The 22,129-nt window shown below is 40.7% G+C and overlaps 1 protein-coding gene across 1 annotated transcript in view; it reads left to right on the top strand.

Annotated features, from left to right (window-relative positions):
- The window catches only part of SMCHD1 (structural maintenance of chromosomes flexible hinge domain containing 1), a 1,770,687-nt gene that overhangs the window by 1,261,428 nt on the left and 487,130 nt on the right, over window positions 1–22,129 (top strand). Inside the window, exon 32 of the mRNA XM_053715865.1 lies at window positions 17,530–17,645. Within this exon, the coding sequence (XP_053571840.1) occupies window positions 17,530–17,645 (116 nt within the window). The remainder of the gene's footprint in view (window positions 1–17,529; window positions 17,646–22,129) is intronic.

The following is a 22,129-nucleotide window of genomic DNA, read 5'->3' as shown; positions in this document are numbered from 1 at the left end:
CGGGTAGCCACTGCTCCCAGAATTTTCACAAAGGTGCTAGGGTCCCTTCTGGTGGTTCTAAGGCCGTGGGGCATAGCAGTGGCGCCTTATCTGGACGATATCTTAATTCAGGCGTCAACTTACCAACTAGCCAAGTCTCACACGGACATTGTGTTGGCTTTTCTAAGATCTCACGGGTGGAGGGTGAACGTAAAAAAGAGTTCACTTATCCCTCTCACAAGAGTTCCATTCCTGGGAACTCTGATAGATTCGGTGGACATGAAAAATTTTCTGACGGAGGTCAGGAAATCAAAGATTTTAACCACCTGCCGAGCTCTTCATTCCATTCCTCGGCCGACAGTGGCTCAGTGTATGGAGGTAATCGGACTAATGGTAGCGGCAATGGACATAATTCCGTTTGCTCGCTTGCATCTCAGACCACTACAACTATGCATGCTCAAACAGTGGAATGGGGATTATGCGGATTTATCGCCTCAGATAAATCTGGATCAAGACACCAGGGACTCTCTTCTTTGGTGGTTGTCACAGGATCATCTGTCCCAGGGAATGTGTTTCCGCAGGCCAGCGTGGGTCATAGTGACGACGGACGCCAGCCTATTGGGCTGGGGTGCAGTCTGGAATTCCCTGAAAGCACAGGGTTTGTGGACTCAGGAGGAGGCTCTCCGATAAATATTCTAGAACTGAGAGCGATATTCAAAGCGCTTCAGGCGTGGCCTCAGCTGGCTTCGGACAGATTCATAAGATTCCAGTTGGACAATATCACGACTGTAGCATATATCAATCATCAGGGAGGAACCAAGAGTTCTCTAGCGATGATAGAGGTTACCAAAATAATTTGATGGCGGAGACTCACTCTTGCCATCTATCAGCAATCTATATCCCAGGAGTGGAGAACTGGGAAGTCGTCAGACTTTTCATTCGGGGGAGTGGGAACTCCACCCGGAGGTGTTTGCACAATTGATTCTGCAATGGGGCACACCAGAATTGGATCTGATGGCATCTTGTCAGAACGCCAAACTTCCTTGTTACAGGTCCAGATCAAGGGATCCTCAAGCAGTACTGATAGATGCTCTAGCAGTACCCTGGTCGTTTAACCTGGCTTATGTGTTTCCACCATTTCCTCTCCTTCCTCGTTTGATTGCCAGAATCAAACAGGAGAGAGAGCTTCAGTGATTTTGATAGCGCCTGCATGGCCATGCAGGACTTGGTATGCAGACCTGGTGGACATGTCATCTCTTCCAAGATGGACTCTGCCACTGAGACAGGACCTTCTGATTCAGGGTCCGTTCCAGCATCCAAATCTAGTTTCTCTGCGGCTGACTGCCTGGAGATTGAAAGCTTGATTTTATTCAAGCAGGGTTTCTCTGAGTCGGTCATAGATACCTTGATTCAGGCTCGAAAGCCTGTCACTAGGAAAATTTATCATAAGATATGGCGTAAAGGATTGGAGAAGAAGGATTGGAGAAGGGGCTATCAGCTAGTTCCCTAAAGGGACAAATATCTGCTTTATCAATTTTACTGCACAAGCGTCTGGCAGATGTTCCAGACGTTCAGTCATTCTGTCAGGCTTTAGTTAGAATCAAGCCTGTGTTTAAACCTGTTGCTCCGCCATGGAATTTGAATTTAGTTCTTAAAGTTCTTCAAGGGGTTCCGTTTGAACCTATGCATTCCATAGATATTAAGCTTCTATCTTGGAAAGTTTTTTTTTTAAAATGCTATCTCTTTGGCTCGAAGAGTTTCTGAATTATCTGCATTGCAATGCGACTCACCTTATCTTGTTTTCTCTTGTAAGGTGTATCCAGTCCACGGGTTCATCCATTACTTGTGGGATATTCTCCTTCCCAACAGGAAGTTGCAAAGAGGACACCCACAGCAGAGCTGCCTATATAGCTCCTCCCCTAACCCCGACCTCCAGTCATACTCTTTGCAAGCTCTCGACAAGTAGGAAGTATAAAGAGATATGTGGTGATTTAGTGTAGTTTTCATCTTCAATCAAGAGTTTGTTATTTTAAACGGTACCGGCGTTGTACTGTTTGCTCTCAGGCAGAAATTAGAAGAAGAATTCTGCCTGGAGGATAATGATCTTAGCGGATTGTAACTAAGGTCCATTGCTGTTCTCACACATAACTGAAAAGTATGGGAAAACTTCAGCTGGGCTAACGGCCTGCAGATTGCCTACTTTGAGGTATGTTCAGTATAATTGTTTCTAGAGAGATGATAAAGTCTAGAAAATGCTGACAGAGCCTTTTTGGAAATGAGGTAAGCTAGATGCAGTGATTTAATAACGACTGGGATCAAGCTTGCAAGGTTGGGTAATACTCATGTTATTTGTTTCTGGTGATTAAGGTGATAAAAATGTTTTCTTTTTGCACATGAAGATCGTTTTTTGAGAGGGTTTAAACTTTGTTTTTGGGGTTTACTTGTCCACATGGCTTTTTCATTAACTCCTAGGAGTGTTTCTTTAAGGCCCCTCTGACATCGAGTGTGGCGGGAGGGGCTTATTTTCGCGCCTCAGTTGCGCAGTTGCTTTCCTTCTAAGACATCAAGCTTCTCTAGAGGAGTCCTTCTGTGTCTGAGGACCACTAAAGAGGGTTTCTTCCATTCCTGTTCGTCCCTAAGGGCAGGTAGGCGCCACAGGTGTTTAGCGGTTTTGTACCGGTGGTAAACGTTTTTTCAATCCGGTTTGGGGGCCAAAGGGTTAATTGTCCATTTGCAAGTGGGTGCAATATTACCTTGGTCTCATATACACACTGTAAAAATTTTGAAGAGTTTACTACTTTTTTTTCACTGTTTTGCAGTTTAAGTGCTACTTTTTTCTCTTAAAGGTACAGTATCGGTTTGAGGAAATTGCTGTTTTTTACTTTAATAAAGTGTTTTCCAAGCTTGCTTGTGTCTTTGCTAGTCTGTTAAACATGTCTGACATAGAAGAATCTACCTGTTCAATATGTTTAGAAGCCATTGTGGAACCCCCTCTTAGAATGTGTACCACTTTTACTGAACTATCTATAAGTTACAAAGACCATATTGTGGCTTTAAAAAATATATCACCAGAGGATTCTCAGACTGTAAGAAGGGAGATTATGCCATCTAGCTCTCCCCATGGGTCAGAACCTGTAACACCCGCACAAATGACGCCAAATGCATCTAGCGCGTCTAATTCTTTTACTTTACAAGACATGGCGGCAGTTATGAGTTCTACTCTCACAGAGGTTTTGTCTAAACTGCCAGGGTTACAAGGAAAGCGAGACAGCTCTGGGGCTAGAACAAATACAGAGCTTTCTGACGCTTTAGTAGATATGTCCGATATGCCCTCACAATGTTCCGAAGTTGGCGCAAGGGATTTGATATCTGAGGGTGACATTTCAGATTCAGGGAAGTTATTACTTCAGCCCGACTCTGACATGACAACATTTAAATTTAAGCTTGAACACCTCCGTTTATTGCTTAGGGAGGTCTTAACGACTCTGGATGATTGTGACCCCATTGTGGTACCAGAGAAGTTGTGTAAAATGGACAAATACTTTGCAGTGCCTGTTTACACTGATGTTTTCCCAGTCCCTAAAAGGTTTTCGGAAATTATAACTAAGGAATGGGATAGGCCGGGTATACCGTTCTCTCCCCCTCCTGTGTTTAAAAAGATGTTCCCCATAGCTGACGCCATGCGGGACTCTTGGCAAACGGTCCCCAAGGTGGAGGGAGCTATTTCTACTTTAGCTAAGCGTACAACTATTCCGATTTAAGACATTTGTGCTTTCAAAGATCCTATGGATAAAAATTTGGAGGGTCTGTTAAAAAAGTTTTTCTTCTCCAGCCTCTTGCATGCATTGTTCCAGTTACGGCTGCAGCGGCCTTTTGGTTCGAGTCTCTAGAAGAGGCTCTACAAGTGGAGACTCCGTGGGATGAGATTTTAGACAGGATTAAAGCTCTTAAACTTGTTAATTCCTTTATTTCAGATGCCGTGTTTCAGTTAACTAAACTTGCGGCTAAAAATTCAGGTTTTGCCATCATGGCGCGTAGGGCGCTGTGGCTTAAGTCCTGGTCAGCAGATGTTTCATCAAAGTCTAAGCTTCTTAACATCCCCTTCAAAGGAAAGACCCTATTCGGGCCTGATCTGAAGGAGATCATTTCTGATATTACTGGGGGAAAAGGTCACGCCCTTCCCCAGGATAAGTCTAATAAGTTAAGGACCAGACAGACTAATTTTCGCTCCTTTCGAAACTTCAGGAGTGGCGCGGCTTCCGCTTCCCTTAGTACAAAACAAGAGGGAAATTTCGCCCAGTCCAAGCCAGTCTGGAGACCTAACCAGGCTTGGAACAAGGGTACACAGGCTAAAAAGCCAGCTACTGTCTCTAAGACAGCATGAAGGAGTAGCCCCCGATCCGGGACCGGATCTAGTGGGGGGCAGACTTTCTCTCTTCGCCCAGGCTTGGGTAAGAGATGTTCAGGATCCCTGGGCAGTTGAGATCGTTTCCCAGGGATATCTTCTCGAATTCAAAGGTTCATCACCAAAGGGGAGATTTCATCTCTCACAACTATCTGCAAACCAGATAAAGAGAGAGGCATTCTTACATTGCGTTCAAGACCTACTTGTTATGGGAGTGATCCACCCAGTTCCAAGGGAGGAACAGGGGCAGGGTTTCTATTCAAACCAATTTATAGTTCCCAAAAAAGAGGGAACTTTCAGACCAATCTTGGATCTCAAGATCCTAAACAAATTCCTCAGGGTCCCATCCTTCAAGATGGAGACAATCCGAACCATTCTTCCTATGATCCAGGAGGGTCAATATATGACTTCCGTGGATTTAAAGGATGCTTATCTGCACATTCCGATTCACAGAAATCATCATCAGTTCCTCAGGTTCGCCTTCCTAGACAGGCATTACCAGTTTGTGGCTCTTCCCTTCGGGTTAGCCACAGCGCCAAGAATCTTTACGAAGGTTCTAGGGTCCCTACTGGCGGTCCTAAGGCCGTGGGGCATAGCAGTGGCTCCTTACCTAGACGACATCTTGATCCAGGCGTCGACTCTTCAAATCGCCAAGTCCCATACGGACATTGTTCTGGCCTTTCTGAGGTCTCACGGGTGGAAGGTGAACAGAGAAAAGAGTTCTCTCTCCCCTCTCACAAGAGTTTCTTTTCTATTTCTTTTCTATTCTTTTCTGATAGATTCAGTAGAAATGAAAATTTTTCTGACAGAGGTCAGGATATCAAAGCTGCTAACTTCCTGCAGTGCTCTTCATTCCATTTCTCGGCCGTCAGTGGCTCAGTGTATGGAAGTAATCGGCCTAATGGTAGCGGCAATGGACATAGTTCCGTTTGCCCGCCTACATCTCAGACCACTGCAACTTTGCATGCTCAATCAGTGGAATGGGGACTACACAGATTTGTCTCCTCTGCTAAATCTGGATCAAGAGACCAGGGATTCTCTTCTCTGGTGGTTATCTCGGGTCCATCTTTCCAGGGGAATGAGCTTCCGCAGGCCAGAGTGGACTATAGTGACAACAGATGCCAGCCTTCTGGGCTGGGGCGCAGTCTGGAACTCCCTGAAAGCTCAGGGTTCGTGGACTCAGGAGGAGGCCCTCCTCCCGATAAACATTCTGGAACTAAGAGCGATATTCAATACTCTTCAGGCATGGCCTCAACTGGCTGCGGTCAGGTTCATCAGATTTCAGTCGGACAACATCACGACTGTAGCTTATATCAACCATCAGGGGGGAACAAGTAGTCCCCTGTCAATGATGGAGGTTTCCAAGATAATTCTATGGGCAGAGGCTCACTCTTGCCATCTCTCAGCTATCCATATCCCAGGAGTAGAGAACTGGGAGGCGGATTTTCTAAGTCGGCAGACTTTTCACCCAGGGGAATGGGAGCTTCACCCGGAGATATTTGCCCAACTGATTCATCTATGGGGCAGACCGGAGCTGGATCTGATGGCGTCCCGTCAGAATGCCAAGCTTCCTTGTTACGAGTCCAGGTCAATGGATCCTCGGGCAGCACTAGTAGATGCCCTAGCAGCGCCCTGGTCCTTCAGCCTGGCTTATGTGTTTCCACCGTTTCCTCTTCTCCCGCGTCTGATTGCCACAATCAAGCAGGAGAAAGCTTAGGTGATTTTAATTGCTCCTGCGTGGCCTCGCAGGACTTGGTATGCAGATCTGGTAGACATGTCATCCTGTCCACCATGGCCTCTGCCATTGAGGCAAGAACTTCTAATCCAGGGTCCATTCAAACACTCAAATCTAACTTCTCTACGCATGACTGCGTGGAGATTGAACGCTTGATCTTATCAAAGCGTGGTTTTTCTGAGTTTGTTATTGATACCTTGATCCAGGCTAGGAAGCCTGTCACCAGGAAGATCTATCACAAGATATGGTGTAAATATCTTCATTGGTGTAATTCCAAGGGTTTCTCATGGAGTAGGGTCAAGATTCCTAGGATTCTATCTTTTCTCCAAGAAGGATTGGAAAAAGGGATTATCAGCTAGTTCTTTAAAAGGACAGATATCTGCTCTGTCTATTCTCTTTCACAAGCGTCTGGCAGATGTTCCAGACGTTCGGGCGTTTTGTCAGGCTTTAGTCAGAATGAAGCCGGTATTTAAACCAGTTGCTCCGCCATGGAGTTTAAATTTAGTTCTTAAAGTTCTTCAAGGGGTTCCGTTTGAACCTATGCATTCATTAGATATTAAACTTTTATCTTGGAAAGTTTTGTTTCTAGTTGCTATCTCTTCAGCCCGAAGAGTTTCAGAGTTATCTGCTCTGCAGTGTGATTCACCCTATCTGATTTTCCATGCGGATAAGGTGGTGTTACGTACCAAGCCAGATTTTTTTCCTAAGGTTGTTTCCAATAGAAATATCAATCAGGAAATTGTTGTTCCTTCTCTGTGTCCAAATCCTTCTTCCAAGAAGGAACGGTTGTTGCACAATCTGGATGTGGTTCGTGCTTTAAAGTTCTACTTACAAGCAACTAAGGATTTTCGTCAAACATCTGCCTTGTTTGTTGTCTACTCTGGAAAGAGGAGAGGCTACAAGGCTTCGGCAACTTCTCTTTCTTTTTGGCTGAGAAGCATAATCCGTTTAATTTATGAGACTGCTGGCCAGCAGCCTCCTGAAAGGATTACAGCTCACTCTACTAGAGCGGTAGCTTCCACATGGGCATTTAAAAATGAGGCTTCTGTTGAACAGATTTGCAAGGCTGGCAACTTGGTCTTCGCTTCATACTTTTTCTAAATTCTACAAATTTGATACTTTTGCTTCCTCGGAGGCTATTTTTGGGAGAAAGGTCTTACAGGCAGTGGTGCCTTCTGTTTAAGTTCCTGCCTTGTCCCTCCCTTCATCCGTGTCCTAAAGCTTTGGTATTGGTATCCCACAAGTAATGGATGAACCCGTGGACTGGATACACCTTACAAGAGAAAACAAAATTTATGCTTACCTGATAAATTTCTTTCTCTTGTGGTGTATCCAGTCCACGGCCCGCCCTGTCACTTTAAGTCAGGTGTTTTTATTTTTTAAAACTACAGTCACCACTGCACCCTATAGTTTCTCCTTTTTCTTACTTGCCTTCGGTCGAATAACTGGAGGTGGGGGTTAGGGGAGGAGCTATATAGACAGCTCTGCTGTGGGTGTCCTCTTTGCAACTTCCTGTTGGGAAGGAGAATATCCCACAAGTAATGGATGAACCCGTGGACTGGATACACCACAAGAGAAAGAAATTTATCAGGTAAGCATAAATTTTGTTTTCCATGCTGATAAGTTGGTTTTGCGTACCAAACCTGGATTCCTTCCTAAGGTTGTTACTAATAAGAATATTAATCAGGAAATTGTTGTTCCTTCTCTGTGTCCTAATCCTTCCTCTAAGAAGGAGCGTCTGTTGCACAACTTGGACGTGGTTCGTGCTTTGAAGTTTTACTTGCAAGCGACCAAAGATTTCCGTCAAACATCTTCTTTGTTTGTTGTCTATTCTGGAAAACGTAGAGGACAAAAAGCTATGGCTACCTCTCTTTCTTTTTGGCTGAAAAGCATCATCCATTTGGCATACGAGACTGCTGGACAGCAGCCTCCTGAAAGAATTACAGCTCACTCTAATAGAGGGGTGGCTTCCACATGGGCTTTTAAAAATGATGCTTCTGTTGAACAGATTTGTAAGGCTGCAACTTGGTCTTCGCTTCATACCTTTTCCAAATTTTACTAATTTGATACTTTTGCTTCTTCGGAGGCTTTTTTTGGGAGAAAAGTTCTTCAAGCAGTGGTGCCTTCTGTTTAGCCATCTGTCTTGTCCCTCCCGTTCATCCGTGTCCTGTAGCTTTGGTATTGTATCCCACAAGTAAAGGATGAATCCGTGGACTCGTCGTACCTTATAGAAGAAAAGTAAATTTATGCTTACCTGATAAATTAATTTCTTCTATGGTACGACGAGTCCACGGCCGCCCTGTCATTTTAAGACAGATTATATTTTTTTATTTTAAACTTCAGTCACCTCTGCACCTTTTAGTTTCTCCTTTTTCTTCCTGTATCTTCGGTCGAATGACTGGGGGGTGAAGCTAAGGGAGGAGCTATATAGACAGCTCTGCTGTGGTGCTCTTTGCCACTTCCTCTTAGCAGGAGGATAATATCCCACAAGTAAAGGATGAATCCGTGGACTCGTCGTACCATAGAAGAAATTAATTTATCAGGTAAGCATAAATTTACTTTTCTTTCATGTAATTGGTAAGAGTCCATGAGCTAGTGACGTATAGGATATACATTCCTACCAGGAGGGGCAAAGTTTCCCAAACCTCAAAATGCCTATAAATACACCCCCACCACACCCACAATTCAGTTTTTACAAACTTGGCCTCCTTTCTAGGTGAAGTAAGTTTGTGCTAGATTTCTTCGTTGATATGCGCTTCTCAGCATGCTGAAGCCCGGTTTCCTCTCAGAGTGCAGTGAATGGCAGAGGGATGTGAAGGGAGTATTACCTATTGAATACAATGGTCATCCTAACGGGGATCTATTTCATAGGTTCTCTGTTATCGGTCGTAGAGATTCTTATGACGTCATTTCCGGCGTCTTAGTTGGCGCCGAGAGTTTTCACATAGTTGCGTCATCTATGACGCTCGTGTTTATTGCAGACGTTTTTGGCGCCAAAAATATTCTTGTCACTCTCTGGCGTCATTCTTGGCCGCCAGATTTCTTTGACATTATTTAAGTCATTATTTCTTTTTACTTCTGGTTTCCAGAGGCTTATTTCTGTTTGCAGTTTTTTTCCCCATTCCTGAATCTGTCTCTATAAGGAAATTGATCTTTTGCTGTTATATGTTGTTTTTTTCTATTTACATATTGCAAGATGTCTCAAACTGACCCTGTATCAGAATCTACTTCTGGAATGCTGCTTGCCTGATGTCGGTTCTACCAAAGCTAAGTGCATTTGTTGTAAACCTTGTGGTAACTGTTCCTCCGGCTGTAAGTTTGTGTTAGTTTGTCATGATAAACTTCTATGCTAATAATTTCATTTGGGATGCCATTTTTTATATCATTAGAATTGATGACAGATATCTGTCTTTAGCATATTTTAGCTAGAAGAGCTTTATGGCTTAAATCTGGAATGCGGATATGACCATCTAAGTCAACGTTGCTATCTCTTTCTTTCCAAGATAATAAATTGTTTGGTTCTCAGTTGGATTCTATAATCTCAACTGTCACTGGGGGGAAGGGAGCCTTTTTTGCCTCAGGATAAAAATCTAAGGGCAAATTTAGGGCTGCTAACCGTTTTTGTTCCTTTCGTCAGAATAAGGAACAGAAACCTGACCCTTCCCCTAAAGGAACGGTTTCTAATTGGAAGCCTTCTCCAGTCTGGAATAAATCCAAACCTTTTAGAAAACCAAAATCAGCCCCCAAGTCTGCATGAAGGTGCGGCCCTCATTTCAGCGCAGCTGGTGGGGGCAGACTACGATTTTTCAAAGATGTTTGGATCAATTCAATCCAAAATCATTGGATTCAGAACATTGTTTCTCAAGGGTACAGAATAGGTTTCAAGATAAGACCGCCTGTGAGAAGTTACTTTCTCTCACACATTCCAGTAAACCCAGTAAAGGCTCAGGCTTTCCTGAAGTGTGTTTCAGACCTGGAGTTATCCAGGGTAATTGTGCCAGTTCCATATCTGGAACGGGGTCTGGGATTTTATTCAAATCTGTTCATTGTTCCAAAGAAAGAGAATTCTTTCAGACCAAGTTCTGGATTTAAAATTTTGAATCGTTATGTAAGAATACCAACAGTCAAAATAGTGGCTATAAGGACTATTCTGCCTTTTGTTCAGCAAGGGCATTATATGTCCACAATAGACTTACATCGGATGCTTATCTTCATATTCCAATTCATCCAGATCACTATCAGTTCCTGAGATTTCTCTTTCTAGACAAAGCATTACCAATTGTTGCTCTTCCTTTTGGCCTAGCAACAGCTCCACAGGATCTTTTCAAAGGTTCTCAGTGCCCTACTCTCTATCATCAGAGAGTGGGGTATTGCGGTGTTTCCTTATTTGGACAATATCTTGGTACTTGCTCAGTCTTTACATTCTGCAGAATCCACACGAATCAACTAGTGTTGTTTCTTCAAAGACATGGTTGGAGGATCAATTTACCAAAAGTTCTTGATTCCTCAGACAAGGGTAAACTTTTTAGGTTTCCAAATAGATTCAGTATCCATGACTTTGTCTCTAACAGACAAAAGACGTCTGAAATTGGTTTCAGCTTGTCGGAACCTTCAGTCTCAGTCATTCCCTTCAGTAGCTATGTGCATGGAGGTTTTAGGTCTCATGACTGCAGCATCGGACGCGATCCCCTTTGCTAGTTTTCACATGAGACCTCTTCAGCTTTGTATGCTGAGCCAATGGTGCAGGGATTATACAAAGATATCACAATTAATATCCTTAAATCCCAATATTCGACTATCTCTGACTTGGTGGTTAGTTCACCATCGTATAGTTCAAGGGGCCGCTTTTGTTCGTCCAACCTGGACTGTGATCACAACAGATGCGAGTCTTTCAGGTTGGGGAGCTGTCTGGGGATCTCTGACAGCGCAGGGGGTTTGGAAATCTCAAGAGGCGAGATTACCAATCAATATTGCGATTCTCAGAGCTCTTCAGTTCTGGCCTCCTCTGAAGAGAGAACAGTTTATTTGTTTTCAGACAGACAATTTCACAACCGTGGCGTATGTCAATCATCAAGGTGGGACTCACAGTCCTCAGGCTCATGAAAGATGTATCTCGGATACTTGCATGGGCGGAATCCAGCTCCTGTCTAATCTCTGCAGTCCTATCCCAGTATAGACAATTTGGGAAGCGGATTATCTCAGTCGCCAGTCTTTACATCCGGGAGAATGGTCTCTTCACCCAGATGTGTTTTTTCAGATTGTTCAGATGTGGGGGCTTCCAGAAATCAGATCTGATGGCTTCTCATCTAAACAGGAAACCTCCCAGGTATCTGTCAGGTCCAGGGATCTTCAGGCGGAAGCAGTGGATGCATTGTCACTTCCTTGGAATTACTCATCCTGCTTTTCTCTTTCCGCCTCTAGTTCTTCTTCTAGAGAGTGATTTCAAAATCATAATGGAGCGTTCATTATTACTGTCGGTGGCGTCCAGCCATGGCACACAGGTTTTCGGTATGCGGATCTTGTTCGAATGTCCAGTTGCCAACCTTGGCCACTTCTGTTAAGGCCAGACCTTCTATCTCAAGGTCCATTTTTCCATCAGGATCTCAAATCATTAAATTTGAAGGTATGGAGATTGAACGCTTAGTGCTTAGTCATAGAGGTTTCTCTGACTCAGTGATAATACTATGTTGCAGGCTCGCAAATCTATGTCTAGAAAGATTTATCACTGAGTTTGGAAGACTTACATTTCATGGTGTTCTTCTCATAAATTCTCTTGGCATTCTTTTAGAATTCCTAGAATTTTACAGTTTCTTCAGGATGGTTTGGATAAGGGTTTGTCTGCAAGTTCTTTGAAAGGACAAATGTCTGCCCTTTTTGTTCTGTTTCACAGAAAAATTGCTAATCTTCCTGACATTCATTGTTTTGTACAGGCTTTGGTTCGTATCAAACCTGTGATTAAGCCAATTTCTCCTCCTTTGAGTCTTAATTTGGTTTTGAGGGCTCCTCTGTTTGAGCCTATGCATTCTCTGGACATTAAATTACTTTCTTGGAAAGTATTGTTTCTTTTGGCCATCTCTTCTTCTAGAAGAGTTTCTGAATTATCTGCTCTTTCTTGTGAGTCTCCTTTTCTGATTTTTCATCAAGATAAGGCGGTTTTGCGGACTTCATTTAAATTTTTACCTAAGTTGTGAATTCTAACAACATTAGTAGAGAAATAGTTTTCCCTTCGTTGTGTCCTAATCCTAAGAATTCTTTGGAAAGATCTTTACTTTCTTTGGACGTGGTAAGAGCTTTGAAATATTATGTTGAAGCTACTAAAGATTTCAGAAAGACTTCTAGTCTATTTGTTATCTTTTTCTGGTTCTAGGAAAGGTCAGAAGGCTTCTACCATTTATTTGGCGTCTTGGTTAAAGCTTTTGATTCACTCATGCCTATTTGGAGTCTGGTAAATCCCCGCCTCAGAGGATTACGGCTCATTCTACTAGGTCGTTTCTACCTTCCTGGGCTTTTAAGAATGAAGCTTCTGTTGTTCAGATTTGCAAAGCAGCAACTTGGTCTTCTTTGCATACTTTTACTATATTCTTCCTTTTTGATGTTTTCTCTTCTTCAGAAGCAGTTTTTGGTAGAAAAGTTCTTCAGGCAGCTGTTTCAGTTTGATTCTTCTGCTTATATTTTCCGTTTTTTTCATTATACAGATTAAAACTTTTGATTTGGGTTGTGGATTGATTTTCAGCGGAATTGGCTGTATTATTTTTATCCCTCCCTCTCTAGTGACTCTTGCGTGGAAGTTCCACATCTTGGGTATTTGCTATCCCATACGTCCACTAGCTCATGGACTCTTGCCAATTCCATGAAAGAAATACATAATTTATGTAAGAACTTACCTGATAAATTAATTTCTTTCATATTGGCAAGAGTCCATGAGGCCCACCCTTTTTGTGGTGGTTATGATTTTTTTTGTATAAGCACAATTATTCCAATTCCTTATTTTGATGCTTTTGCTCCTTTCTTATCACACCCCACTTCTTGGCTATTCGTTAAACTGAATTGGGTGTGGTGGGGGTTGTATTTATAGCATTTTGAGGTTTGGGAAACTTTGCCCCTCCTGGTAGGATGTATATCCCATACGTCACTAGCTCATGGACTCTTGTCAATATGAAAGAAATGAATTTATCAGGTAAGTTCTTACATAAATTATGTTTTTATAGCCTGAGGTAGGCCTTACAGGAAATACACTTCCCTTTATTCTAATCTAAGCAGTCAAATACCTCTATGCTAATGAAGTTATGTTCTGGAACCTGCATTAGTAACTAAAGACAAAGTTTTTACTGCTTTACACCTGACTGTAATTAGGTCTACATGTATATTCACTAAATAATCCTCTATCAGGCTGTAATCAGATATCAAAAATATATACCGAATTTGGGTGACAGCAGGACCAACCTATACCCAATGATTGATTAATCAAACATGGATATCAAAAGAATACGAATTTGGGTCACAGCGGGACCAACCTATTCCCAATGATTAATTCAATCAAACAATGGAATTGAATCCTTTAGAGATTCTGGTTTGCAATGTAAAAATCCAATAAGCCCTCCCTTCGATTACAGTGTTTTTGTCCTATCTCCTCCTCCTACTTTGGGGTAGCACTCTCTCCTATCCTCTTCCATCTGAAAGAATCTACATTTACTTTATGGTCTTTTATGAAATGGAGGGCTAGTGCTGAACTTTCTTTCTCATTCTCAATATTATTGAGGTGTTCTCTAATCCTCGACCTCACATCACTTTGTTGTGAGGCCTACATATTGTTTTTTTGCAACAATTGCATTCAGCAAGATAAACCACAAAGTTCATTGAACAGTTGATACATTGTGATGTGTATATTCCTTTGTTGGTGGCATAAGAACAAATGTATCTGTTACTTCTACAAAGTCACATGCTTTGCATCGACTTTTGCCACATTTGTATGTTTCCTTATGTCCTAAGCCACGAGCTTCCTGAAACTGTATTAAACTGATGGTAGCTGGGTAGGTGAAAGGATATTACCTAGGGTTTTTGCACGCCTATATGAGAATCTACATCCTTCTTTGATAAATGGTTTTAGTTTTTTATCTGCTAAAAGAATTGGTAGATGTTTTCTCACTATCATACAGACTGTCGAATATTGATTGCTATAATCTGTTACAAATGTTGTCTTATTATCCTCCGAGCCCCCTTGTTTCAGTTTGTCTCTCAACAGCTCCTTGCGATCACAGAGATCAGCTTGTGACCTTGCCTATTTGATAACCCTATTTGAGTATCCTCTTTCTTTTAGTTTGTGCGTCAATAACTCGCACTCTTTCTTGTAAATTTCATGATTTGTGCAGTTTTTATCCTTACAAATTGTCCCTTCGCTATTGCGAACGGGACATGCACTGGATGGTTACTTTTGGCATGTAACAGCGTGTTTTTAGAAATAGGTTTCCTGTATAATTCACTTTCAACAATCTTGTGGCTGGTCCCTATCTAGGTTACATCCAAATAGTTTATCCGTTCTTTGTCAAACTCCATTGTAAATTTCAAATTTACTTGGTTTTGATTGAGATAGTCAACAAACTGTATGGCTTCCTCTTTACTGCCAGTCCAGACAAACAGCAGGTCGTCTATAAATCTTTTTTAGATCTTAATAGACGACCTGAAAGGATTTCTACCTCCAAAGATGTGCTCAGCTTCCCACCAACCTAAAAATAGGTTGGCGTATGATGGGGCGAACTTCGCTCCCATCGCCGTACCACATCTTTGGAGGTAGAAATTACCTTCAAAAGAGAAGAAGTTGTGTTCAAGTAGGTACTTGACAACCATCAAAAAGTACTCCCTTTGACCTTTTGTCAAATTGGTATTCTGTAGAAACTGTCTATAGCTTTTATGCCAAGATCATGTGGTATGGTCGAGTACAGTGATACCACATCCACTGTGAGCCAACTGTAGTGGGGTTTCCACTCAGATTCATCTAATACATTAAGTAAGTGTTTAGTATCTTGTAAATAACTCACCAGTTGGCCCACTAGTGGCTGTATCACTGAGTCTGCCCATTCTGACAAAGGTTCCAACAGGGAGCCAATCCCTGACACTATAGGCCTCCCTTTGATGTTATCCAGCGACTTTTGGGTATAATGGTGGAAGAGGGGAGTCCTTGGAAATTTGACTGTAACAAAGTCTGCGTGTTTTTGATCAAGGTAACTTTTTTCTACCCGCTCGTCCACCACCGGACCCAATTTGTCGTTGATAGATCTTTGTAGGATCTTGCGGGAGAATGGAGTAGGTCTTTCCATCTCCAATTGATTTTAAAGCTTCTTAACATACTCACTCCTGTTTAATTTGTAATAGATTTAAGTCCCAGTTGTATATATATTCATTAGGCATGCACCTTTATGTGTTCCTTTAAAAGGATCCCTTTGTACCTGGATGTTAACTATGATTACGGGGTTTACCTGAAACGCGTCAGTGACGTCAGCAGGGCCGAAGGTTGTAGCTTTTGAATTTTAGTATGGCAGGTTCTCTTGCTAGTGGTCTGTCTGTTGTTTTAGATTTTTCAAATAAAGTTACCCTTTTACACACCTACATTAAAGCCGGTCTGGGTGATTTTCGCTTTTCCAGATTATCGTTCCCAGAATTCTGTCTTTTCTCCAAGAAGGATTGGAGAAAGGGTTATCAGCAAGTTCCTTAAATGGACAGATCTCTGCTTTGTCAATTTTACTGCACAAACGTTTGGCAGCTGTTCCAGACGTTCAGTCTTTTTGTCAGGCTTTAACCAGAATTAAGCCTGTGTTTAGACCAATTGCTCCACCCTGGAGTTTGAATTTAGTTCTTAATGTTCTTCAAGGGGTTCCGTTTGAACCTATGCATTCCATAGATATTAAGCTGTTATCTTGGAAAGTTTTGTTTTTGGTTGCTATTTCTTCTGCTCGTAGAGTTTCTGAGCTTTCAGCATTACAATGTGATTCACCTTATCTTATCTTCCATTCTGATAAGGTGGTTTTACGTACCAAACCTGGTTTCCTTCCTAAGGTTGTTTCTAATAAGAATATTAATCAGGAAATCGTTGTTCCTTCATTATGTCCTAATCTTTCTTCTAAGAAGGAGCGTAAGTTGCATAACCTGGACGTGGTCCGTGCCTTGAAGTTTTACTTGCAGGCAACTAAGGATTTCCGTCAATCATCTTCATTATTCATTGTTTAATATGGACAGCGTAGGGGTCAGAAAGCTACGGCTACCTCTCTTTCTTTTTGGCTGAAGAGTATCATCCGTCTGGCATATGAGACTGCTGGACAGCAGCCCCTTGAAACAATTACGGCTCATTCTACTAGGGCGGTGGCTTCCTGATGCTTCTGTTGAACAGATTTGCAAGGCTACAACTTGGTCGTTTCTTCATACTTTTTCAAAATTTTACAAATTTGATACTTTTGTTTCTTCTGAGGCTGTTTTTGGGAGAAAGGTTCTTCAAGCAGTGTGGTGCCTTCCGTTTATGTTCCTGTCTTGTTCCTCCCTTTCATCCATGTTCTATAGCTTTAGTATTGGTATCCCACAAGTAAGGATGAAATCCGTGGACTCGTCATATCTTTGTAAAAGAAAAGGAAATTTATGCTTACCTGATAAATTTATTTCTTTTACGATATGACGAGTCCACGACCCACCCTGTCATTTTTAAGACAGGCATATTTTTATTAAACTTCAGTCACCTCTGCACCTTTGGCTTCGGTTCGAATGACTGGATTGGGAGGGAAGGGAGGAGCTATATATACAGCTCTACTGTGTTGCTCTTTGCCACTTCCTGTCAGCAGGAGGATAAATCCCACAAGTAAGGATGAAATCCGTGGACTCGTCATATCGTAAAATAAATACATTTATCAGGTAAGCATAAATTTCCTTTCCTGCTTTTTTAAATAACGATACCAAGAGAACGAAAAAAATTGATAATAGGAGTAAATTAGAAAGTTGCTTAAAATTGTATGCTCTATCTGAATCATTAAAAAATAAAATTGTGTTTCATATCCCTTTTTAAGGAAGGACCCATGAAACAGAATATTATTCTTTGCACTGTCTTTAAACAAACCATTTCATATTGAGGTATGTGTATTAGAGTTGCAACTAATAGATCCCATTCACTTGAGTAATTTCACAGCAGAATTTCCCATTATATCCGTTGTTCTGCAGTGTCTCACTTTTACCTTTCTTTTTCTTTTGAAGGCATATATATTAATGTGAAATTTAGTTATACTATGTGCTCTACAATATATGTGTCTCCTTAATTTGCAAATTAGTTTATGAACTTATTTAATAATTAAAATAATTGTAATAATTCTTGTAGTTGCAAATAAATCGATCTACTTATGTTTTAATAATTGCAATAATATTTCTTTTCTGTCAGAATTTGTAGTTAGCGTTGTTTCTGAAGATGACCATGTAATTAAGAGCCTCAACCCAGCAGACTGTTCAATGAAAATGTGGAAATGTCAGAGTAGTGTTGGAAAACCACCAGCTAATGTAAGTTTGTATTGCTACAAATGTATTCATTTATTATGTTTAGCTTTGCAAAAATCATTTTGGGTTATATTTACTATAAACTGTGGTGTTCTTTATATTTTCATGATAACATATTCCATAAGTTTAATGCCATTTAAACATCCAGAAAGCCTTTAGGATTTCCCTTTCTTCAGTGATTTTCTACCTATTGTTTACTGTGGGTTTTAGTTCTGCTCAAGCCTGAAGTGTTTTTATACAACTTAAAAAAAAAGATATGTGAACCTCTTTTTTTATATGGTGCCTGGTACCGCAAGGGGCAGACTGCACATCGCTCTTTCACTTATGGAAATTGGAATGTGAGCAATAAGGATGTGAACATGACAGTGAATGTTAGCATGGGCACGCCAAATCTTTTTGACATTGTTTGGCCAAACTTGTGATAATATTATAAGTATGCCATAGTACATTTTTCATTCATTTCATTAAATGAGCGTTAAAGAAACATTAAAATTCTTTTTTTTTTTAATTTTAAATACTGGAAAAAAAACAATTATATATCTCCCCAGTAGGGCCAGAATACTATAGTTTTAATCTGAACAGCGTTTCTGTTTAAATTTAAATTTTCAAAAGTTGCATTACTTTGAAATAAAAATTGTAATTGCACTGACATTTCACAGTTGTGTAGGTATATTACTGGTAATATTAAAGTTGGAAAAAAAGTGCTGTTATCAGAAAAATTCTATTGACTTATAAATGGATTTTGTATCCAGTTTTACACTGACATGTCAATGTATTTTGATGAAACTAAGTATGCTAATAGTTTTAATTTGATTCTAAGCCCTTGGTAGTTTGAAGCTTATAACTTTTACTATTTTCAAGTAATTTTATACAAATAGCTTTTGTTTTGCAACAGTCCACAGTCTTGTGCAGTTGGTCAGTTATGTTGCCACGTGACAAGCTCAGCAGGAGGGCTTTACTGTGATCTCCTGGGGGTGTCTCTGAAATCTCAGATGATTTCACATTAAACTTCTTCAAATAGAAGAGGGAAATAGGATAACTCTCCTTACCGGATGCATGCTCCCTTGCAAGTCCTGGGGCATGTCTCTTGACTGGCTGTTTAAAGTCCCTTTACAATAGAATGCAGCTACTGAGGAAATTTTGAAGTAAAATATCTTTCTTTTTTTTTTAATAGAGATGGTCAGGTGATATTTTTAGTAAACTTTTTGTAACTATGCGTTTTTAAGTGATTCAACATAGAAACTACTGAAGCTCTATGTGAATCTCTTAGGATATAAATTCTTTGTTTGCAACAAATAACTGTTTTCACTATAATTTAACTTGTGTTTGCTTTTAGTTTAGTAACATTACTTTTCTGTCCGGTAAATACTTGTGTTGTAAACTTTGAATAATCTTCACCTGCATAAAGATAAAGTGAGTTAAAGAGACAGTAAACACTGAGATTTGTCTATAAAATATTTATGCATAATGAAACAACTTTGTAATTTCATTATTTATTTTGCCTCCTTTTCATGTAATTTAGCTCTGAAAAATTAGCAATTTCTTATTCTCAGCACTTAAAAAGCACGCCACTAACTTCTCAAGGCTAACTCTGCTACATATATATCCCTAAGTGGCTTTATCAGATAACTGCAGAACAATTACGTTTATCCTAACTTTGACAGTGGCAAGCCTTGCAGTATGTAGACTAAAGCCCATAATGTTAATTTGTTTTAAAAATGTTAAGACCTGGCTGATATGTTATTCTATAGGAAAACCACCAAAATGTATTGTAATTATAAGGTGTTTATTGTCGCTTTTAATCAGTGAGACTTGCAGGTGTAAAATACTTAGATAATGAGTTGTGATAGAGCTTTAGATACACCCAGGGAAATCCTGTGCCCCTCCCACTTTTGTTGGGTCCCGGCATGGAAGTGAAGCAGCTTAGGTCTGCTTTTTGTTTTAAATGCTAGTTTTTGTGGCGCGCTGTCTAGCATAGCGGCTTGCGTTTGCTCTTAGGGGGTTGAGTTTCCCTTATCTTCAGGACCTTGCTTTAATGGGGGTTCTTTTTAGCATTATTTTTTAATCTTTGCTATAATGGAGCAGCAAAAATTTTGCCCAATTTTAAGTCTGTTTTTTTGTAAATCAACTGAAGTGCCTTCTTCAGCTCATTTATGTGACTCATGCTTAGATTTTCATCACATTCTGATCAATCCCCGAGTCTTTCTCTATCAGGGCAGAGAATGGTAAAATTGGTGTCAGCTTGTTTGAACCTTCAGTCTTGTTTCATTCAGAGACACTGTGTATGAGAATCCTAGGTCTCATGATTGCAGCCTCAGATGCAATTCCTTTGCTCGATTTCATATGAGGCCTCTTCAGCTTTGTATGCTGTGTCAATGGTGCAGGGATTATACTCGGCTGTCTCAAAAGATATTTTGGAAACCCAGTACAAGTCACGTCCTCTAACTTGGATTATCAGTTTATTATTTCAAGTTGAGGAGCTGTTTGGGGGTCCTCTGACTGCATAGGGAGTTTGGGATCCTCGGGAGGCGGAGGTTACCAATCAACTATTCTAGACTCGTGCAATTTTCAGGGCCCTTCAAGCTTGGCCTCTGTTGAAGAGGAGATTCATCTTTGTTTCCAGACAGAAAATGTCACAGCGTAGCTTATGTCAACCATCAGGGGGGAACTCACCGTTTCCTGTCAATAAAAGAGGGTGTCCTCAGATTCTCTCATGGACAGAAACCATTTCTTGCTTGTTTCTGCAGTTCATATTCCACAAATGAACAACTGGGTAGGCAGACTTTCTCAGTTGTCAATCTCTACAATCCAGTGGATTGGTCTCTTCACCATGATTGTGTCAATCAGGTTGTGGACCTTTGTGGTCTCACAGAGATAGATCTAATGGCCTCTTTGTTTTAACACAAAATCTCCAGGTACTTTGTGAGGTCCAGGTATCCTCAGGCAGAGTTTGAACATCTGGTTCTTCTTCCCATAGTAATTTCTCAGATAAGGCTAGACATGATGTCTGTAATCTTGATTGCCCCAGCGTGGCCCTCGCAGGATTTGGTATGAGGGTCTAGTTCAAATGTCCAGTTGCCCTCCTTGGTCTCTTCTTCTGCGTTATACCTTCTGCCCCAAGGATCTGTTTTTTCCATCCGGATTTCAAGACTCTAAACTTGATGGCATGGAAACTGAATGCTTAGTCCTTAGAAATAGGGGTTTCTCTGATTCTGTGATTTAAACCTTGATCAGGCTCGTAAGCCTGTACCTACAAAGATCGATCACAAGGTCTGGAAGGCCTTTATTCTGGTGTATAGATCATTGTTTTTCTTGGTATTCTTTCAGAATTCCTAGGATTTAGCAATTTTTGCAGGTTGGTCTTCTTGTTTCTTTCTTGTTCCACAGAAAGATTTGCTTATCTTCCTGTTCATAGTTTGTGTTCATGGCTGTGGTTCGTAATTAAACCTGTTATCAAGCCTATTTCTCCTCCATGGAATCTTAACCTGGTGTTAATGGTTTTGCCGGCTCTTTTTTTCATGAAGCTATACATAAATTGGCCATTAAACTACTTTTTTGGAAAATGTTATCTCTTTTGGCTATTTCTTCTGTTAGTGAAAAAGAGTTTCTGAGTTAACTGCTCTTTCTTGAGAACCTCCTTATGTGATTTTTCATCTGGATAAGGCTGTTTAATGGACGTCATTTTAATTTTTGGCTTAAGGTTTCTTCCCACAACTTTAGCAGAGAAATTGTGGTTCCTTCTTTGTGTCCTAATCATAAGAATGCTTCTGAGAGATCTTTGCATTATTTGGATGTTGTTCAGGCATTTAAATATTACATGATGCTAAATGATGTTCATTCTTTTTTTCTGGCCCTAGGAAGGGTTAGAAGGCCTCTGCTGTTTCTTTGGTCTCTTGGTTAAAACTTTTGATTCACAAAGCTTATTTGGAGGAAGGTCAGCCTCCAACGCAGCAGATTACTGCTCATTCTTCTGGGTCAATTGCCACTTATTGTGCTTTTTAAAAATGAGGCTTCAGTTGATCAAATTTGCAAGGCAGCAACTTGGTCTTCTTTGCATATTTTTTACTAAATTCTCCCATTTGATGTTTTTGCTTCTTCTTAAACAATACCTGTGGTAGAAAGGTTCTTCAGGCAGTTGTCTGCTTGATTTTTTTATTTTATTTTTTTATTTTAAGTGCATTTAAAAAATTATTGGGGTTGTGGATTTAATTTCTCAGTGAAAAAAATGTTTTTAAATCCCTCCCTTTTTGTTATTACTTGTGTACACAGCAGCTTGGGTATTAGTTCCCAACAGTAAGGATTGTGTCACACTCACCCATGTATGAAAGAAAACCAAAATGTATGCTCACCTTTATGGGTTTTTTCGGGTTAGTTTTTTCCTTTAGCGCATCTTTTTTTTCCCCTGCTCCTTTTAGGGCTCTTATCCCTTTTTCTTACCTCACTTGCTACGTTAAACCAAGGTAGGTGTCAGGTGGGAGAGAGCTCTT

This window comes from Bombina bombina, chromosome 5 (assembly GCF_027579735.1).
Source record: "Bombina bombina isolate aBomBom1 chromosome 5, aBomBom1.pri, whole genome shotgun sequence".
Taxonomy (NCBI): Eukaryota; Metazoa; Chordata; class Amphibia; order Anura; family Bombinatoridae; genus Bombina; species Bombina bombina.
This window is presented reverse-complemented; position numbering and strand designations above follow the sequence as displayed.